Here is a 6,334-nt window from a genome sequence, read left to right on the forward strand (position 1 = left end):
GCTCCCATTGACTGCGACCCCTTCGTAATAGGGAGGCCCTGCCTGCAAGCATATCCAGCAGGAGTCAGTAAGGTTGGGATGGGTGCTATTTAAGGCTTCAAAACCTCCTTTTATTAGATCTAATAATCGCTGCCCCGTGGTTGGACCTGACGGGGTTTGTGACAGGGGTGTACTACTGGCACTGGCTGGGCTGCTGGCTGTGTCTCTCGGGGATGGCGTAGCTTGCACCGGGGCTGAAAGGGGCTTGCTAGGCCTTGGGGCCCCTTGGTCAGACAGTACTTTGTTAGGTCCTAATGGGCTGCCTCTAACGGTGCCTATCTGGAGTTTAATTTTAAACGTTAATCCAGCATCAGATCCTGACGCATACATTCTTAAGCCCCACTGCCTGCCCTTTAGCCATGTATTATCTTGCCTTTTTCCATAGTGGGTAAAGGTAATATTCAGTGTGGTACAGGTGAAATTGGTACATAGTCCTTCACCAACCCAAACTCCCGATCGCCTATGGCCTATTCCCGGTCTTTGACTAGGAATTCCTCTTCCTAGGCACCGGGAGTTTTTAGTCCCTGCTTCTTTTTGAGTTACTCGTGCAACCCTGATCCAGTCCCAGGAGGATGTGGGCCTCCAGTGAGTCGTCCCGGTAGTCTCACAACCCCAAGCCTTACAGTAGAAGACTTCCAGTCCTCCGCATCTCCAAGCTGTGTCCCTATCACGACCGTCCCGGGGACAGACATAAAAGTCAGTTGTCCTGAGAGTCGAGCAGAATTCTGGGTGAGAGCACCCAAAGCTTCCAGTCCCTATACCACTAGTTGGACATTCACATTTCCCGGACTCACAAGGAGGAGGGTTACCCGGGTCTGTGGTCGGGATATACCAAGTTTCTAGCCCCGCCGCGAGCTGACAAAGGTCTGGATACAGGGACGGCCACCAAGTCCAGGGGGGATGGTCATTGGAAGTCACTTCCCATACTATATCACTGGTCCCCGATATCACCTGCCATGTCTGCCGGGTTGGTTGGTGGGGATTTGTTGCGGCGGCGGACATGCAGCTTGAGGGGATTATCTGTTTTCTCCACTGTCCACTGGTCATCAGGAGCAGGAGCAGGCTTGAGGTGTGAAATATGGATCCAAGCAGCGATGCCATCGACCTTTACAGCAGTGGGTGTGATGAGGAGGACTTGGTAGGGTCCTTTCCAGCGGGGTTCGAAGTCCCCGACTTGGTAGTGATGTGGGGTCCCGTCTCCTGCCGGCTGGTAAAGGTCAGACAACTGCTTCCATAGGCAATGTTGTACTCTGGTCAGGGCCTGTAACCTAATGGACAAAGGGGTATTTGGGATATTTAAGTCAGAGGGGGATAAATCCCGAATAGGCGGAGGGGTTCCAAAAAGTATTTCAAAGGGAGTTAGGTTAGTTTTAGCGGAAGGGGTATTCCGAGCCCGGAAAAGAGCGTATGGTAGGAGCATTACCCAATCTCTATGGCCAGTCTCTATGACTAATTTAGTTAAGGTCTCCTTAATTGTTCTATTCATTCTCTCTACTTGTCCTGAACTTTGGGGTCTATAAGCACAATGTAGTTTCCAATTAATTCCCAATATTTTGGCTACCCCCTGGCTTACCTGGGCCACAAACGCCGGTCCGTTATCAGACCCTATTACCTTTGGAAGGCCAAATCTAGGAAAGATTTCTTCCATAATTTTCTTAATTACCACCGCCGCCGTCTCATGCTTGGTAGGGAAGGCTTCCACCCATCCTGAAAAGGTGTCTACAAAAACTAAGAGATACCTTAGTCCATACTTGGCAGGTTTTACCTCAGTGAAGTCTACTTCCCAATATTGGCCTGGTCTGGTGCCTCGGAGACGGGTTCCACTGGTTCCTTTTGTTGGGTAGGCATTCACCATTTGGCAGGCCTTACAAGCTTTGACTACTTCCTTTGCCATTCGCCTCTTCTCGGGGGTGGTCAATGTTTTATCATCCTGAAGCAGTTGTACCAGTTTGTCAGTCCCAAGGTAGGTAAGATGGTGGGCCATCTGGAGGAACTTCCGAACATCCTCAGGTTCCTCTAAGTGGGTCAGGGTGGGGGATGGCTCTGCTTCTATAGTGAGGATGTTGGAGGCAGTCCTCATGGCTACCACTCGAGCCTCTTCATTCGCCTTCCTGTTGCCTTTGGCTACTGGGTCTTGCCCTTTCTGGTGCCCAGGGCAATGGACAATGGCTAGCTCCCGTGGGAGCATGATAGCATCTAAGAGGGCTAGGATTTCTTGTTTGTGTTTAATGTCTTTGCCTGCTGATGTAAGCAGGCCCCTTTCTTTGCAAATTGCCCCATGCACATGTGCAGTAGCAAATGCGTACCTGCTGTCCATATAGACGGTGGACCCTTTTACCACTAGCTAGTTCCAAGGCCTCTGTTAGAGCTATTAGTTCTGCCTTTTGAGCTGAGGTTCCTGGGGCAAGTCTCTCTGACCAGATTACTTTTTCCTTGTCTACCACTGCAGCCCCAGCTCGGCGTTCTCCTTCATACAGAAAACTGCTTCCATCAGTGTACCAAATTAAGTCAGATTGTGGCAATGGTGTGTCCCGTAAGTCTTTCCGGATCCCAGCTTCCTTGGCTAGAATATCCCTGCACTGATGGTGGACAGTTACCCCCTCCTCCCTGGGTAGCAGGGTGGCTGGGTTCAAAACAGTTGGAGAGCCAAAGGTGATCCTGTCTTTATCTAACAGGAGGCTTTGGTAATGAGTAATGCGGGCATTAGTTAGCCAGCAGTCTGGAGGTTGTCTTATTATGCTTTTCAGGGCATGGGGGGTGACAACAGTCAATTTTTTGCCCAGAGTCAGTTTGTCGGCATCTTTGACTAGGAGGGCCACAACGGCAATCACCCGTAGGCACCCCGGCCACCCTTTTGCGACTGCATCTAACCTCTTAGAGAGATAAGCCACCGGCCATTTCGAGGGTCCCAGAGACTGAGTCAATACTCCTTTAGCTATCCCTTCCTTCTCGTCTACATAGAGAGTGAAAGGCTTCTCTATGTTGGGGAGTGCCAAGGCCGGGGCTGACAACAGTGCCCTCTTGATTTGGTCAAAGGCCTTTTGCTGTTCATCTCCCCAGGTATACTCAGTTCCATCCTTTAACAAGGGGTATAGAGGGACGGCTAGTGTGGCAAAGCCGGGTATCCATAGTCTGCAAAACCCTGCTGAGCCTAAGAATTCCCTGAGGCCCTTCCGATTTTTCGGAGGCGGGATTTGAGTAACAGTCTTTTTCCTGGCCTCAGTTAGCCATCTCTTACTGTCTCGGAGAGAGTAGCCCAGGAAGGTTACTTTGGGTTGGCAGATCTGGGCCTTTTTGGCGGATGCCCGGTATCCCAGTTTGGCCAGTTCGGCAAGCAGTTTTTCAGTTCCCTGTTTGCACTGCTCTCTGGTGGCGGCTGCAAGTAACAGATCATCAACATACTGCAACAGAGTTACCTCAGGGGTGGAGGCTCGGTAGGCACTCAAATCCTGGTGCAGCGCTTCGTCAAAGATGGTGGGAGAGTTCTTGAAGCCCTGGGGTAGCCGCGTCCAGGTGAGCTGTCCACTGAGTCCGTTCTCAGGGTCAGTCCATTCAAAAGCAAACAGGGGTTGGCTGTCCTCATGCAGGCGCAAGCAGAAGAAGGCATCTTTCAGGTCCAGTACTGTATACCACTTCCTGTCAGGACTGAGGGTACTGAGGAGGTTGTAAGGGTTCGGGACCGTTGGATGTATGTCCATTACCCGACTGTTAACCTCTCTCAAATCCTGGACTGGTCTATAGTCCCCTGTCCCTGGTTTCTTCACTGGTAGCAGGAGGGTGTTCCATTCTGATTGACAAGGCCTCAGGATCTCCTGTCCTAGTAGCCTCTGGATGTGAGGTCTAATGCCTTCTTGGGCCTCTTTACTCATGTAGTATTGTTTGACCCTTATGGGGGTGGCGGAGGGCTTTAGGTATACTACCACCGGAGGCCTTTGTACTGCCAATTCTGGCCCTGCCGTTTCTGCCCAGGCCTCTGGGAAGCTCTGAAGCCACCTGTCTTCTGTTGAATGGGGTCCGGGGGCAGGGGTCTCATACAGTTTATACTCATCTTCAGCAGACAAGGTCAGCATGGTCACAACAGGCTGACTGACAAGAGGGTTACTGAATCTTACTTCTGGTCCCTGGGGCTTGAAGTCAATACTTGCCCCTAACTTGGTAAGCAAATCCCTCCCCAGCAGCGGGGCAGGGTATTCTGGTATGACCAGAAAGGAGTGCTGTACTTTTCCCCTCCCCAGGTCCATGTCCTTTTAGTTGTCCATGACCTATGCTGGCATCCATTTGCCCCCTGAACCAAGGATTTTTTGTTTGAGAGGGGGCCCAGCAGGTTCTGCAAGGCGGAGTAGACCGCTCCTGTATCCACCTCAAAGTCGATTGGTGTCCCCTCCACATTGAATGTTACCCTGAGTTCGGGGAGGGGGTCCGAACTCCGACGCCCCTAATCTCCTAGGGCAAGGATTTCCTCAGTCTTCTTTTTCTTTTTCTTAGGGAAATCCCTGACCCAGTGTCCTTCTTCTTTACAGTAGGCACACTGATTAGGTCCTAATTTTGGTTTTTGGTTTGGGCCCGAGGTACTATGCTTTCCTCTTCTATCTTGTTTCCCTACTACGGTAACCAAAATCTTCGTTAACTCTTTATTTCTCTGTTTATCTCGCTTATTTTCCTGCTCCTCACGTTCTTTTTCTAATCTTTGCTCCTTTTCCTCTGCTGTCTCTCTTTTATAGTATACCTTATCAGCTTCCTTGACTAAATCTCTCAGAGCCATATCCTGTAACCCATCCATCCTCTGGAGTTTCCTCCGAATATCAGTAGCTGACTGTCCTATAAAAGCCATAGCCAGTGCCCCTCTCTGTTCTTCAGACTCAGGGTCGAAAGGGGTGTACCTCCTATAGGCTTCCATTAGTCTCTCTAGGAATCTGGATGGGGATTCCTCTGACCCTTGAATTACTTCTCTTACCTTAGCCAAATTAGTGGGGCATCTCGCCGCTCGGAGACCCATCATCAGAGTCTGGCGATAGAGTAAGAGTCGCTGCCTACCTTCAGGTGTATTAGGGTCCCGGTTAGGCCGCCTCAGGGGAAAAGCCTCATCTATAAGGTTGGGGAGTTGAGTAGGACGACCATCAGGTCCAGGAACCAATTTCCTGGCCTCGAGGAGAATTCGGTCTCTTTCTTCTGAGGTGAAGAGGATACCTAAGAGCTGCTGGCAGTCATCCCAAGTGGGCTGATGGGAAAACATAAGAGACTCGAGAAGGTCGGTAAGTTTGACAGGGTCCTCTGAAAAAGGTGGATTATTGTTTTTCCAATTATATAGGTCTGAGGAGGAGAAGGGCCAATACTGAAGTGCCGGCATGTTTCCCCCTTGACCATCAGGGACAGGGGGTCCGAAAGGCCGAAGGGGCAGGGTGACGGCCACGTCATCTGGGGTTTGTGCTCTCCGGCTCTGGGTACCTTGGGCTGGACCCTCTCCTGATGGTCCCCGTTCGTTCTGATGTGGGGCCCCAAGCTGGGAACCAGCAGCACCGGCAGGGACATCCCTGGGATAGGGAGGCAGGAGTCCTGAATCAAAAACAATAAGGTCAGTTTGATATTCAGGGAGAACAGAGGAGGGAAGGGGGGGATACAGGGATGAAGTAGGCGTCGTTGGCTCCGGAGGTTTGAGTGGAAGCATAGAGCAGAGGTCTGGATGAGTTGGAGCAGGTCTGGGAGTGCCCGGAGTGGTGGAGAGGGTTGTTGGGAGGGAGGGTGCAGGGGGAGGAAGGAAAGGCTGGATCCAAGGAGGAGGGTTGTCGGTCAGGTCTTCCCAAACCCAAATATAAGGCTGTTGATCCGGATGGCCATGAGGTCCTGGACTGAAGACGACTGCTTTAACCGCCTTTATGGTGTCTTTGTGGAAGGTTCCAGTGGTCGGCCAACCTACTCCGAAGGTGGGCCACTCGGAGGTACAGAAAGTTTGCCACTTGCGCTTCTTAACAAGAAGAGACAGATTATGAGCTCGGGTATTAACCTCAGACCAATGAGACAGAGTCAGGGACAGTGGGGTGGAAGCTCCTTGTCCCATTTTAATTTCAAAGAGATAAAAAGACAGAAAGAAGGCAACAAATAAGACACTGACAAAAACAAACAGACAAAGCCGGCTGCGCCGTGAACGGCAAAATAAAACTAAAAATAAATCTAACGGTCCGGACCTACGAGCTCGATTGGAAACTGGCAACAAATTTACAGATTCTGTCTGAGACAGCAGATGGACTTCCAAGCGTCCTTGGTTTCCCTCACACTCCAGGGCGTCCCCCGGAGTCGT

General features: G+C 51.0%; 1 protein-coding gene across 1 annotated transcript; it reads right to left on the bottom strand.

Annotated features, from left to right (window-relative positions):
• Positions 1-1,637: 1,637 nt before the first annotated feature.
• On the bottom strand, positions 1,638-6,094 carry LOC136379562 (uncharacterized). Its single transcript, XM_066346927.1, is given in 4 exon segments — positions 1,638-1,693; positions 1,696-2,362; positions 2,364-4,279; positions 4,282-6,094. Coding segments are annotated over 4 exon segments (4,452 nt in total).
• Positions 6,095-6,334: the final 240 nt, after the last annotated feature.

This window comes from Saccopteryx leptura, chromosome 8, assembly GCF_036850995.1.
Source record: "Saccopteryx leptura isolate mSacLep1 chromosome 8, mSacLep1_pri_phased_curated, whole genome shotgun sequence".
In the NCBI taxonomy this organism is placed as follows: Eukaryota; Metazoa; Chordata; class Mammalia; order Chiroptera; family Emballonuridae; genus Saccopteryx; species Saccopteryx leptura.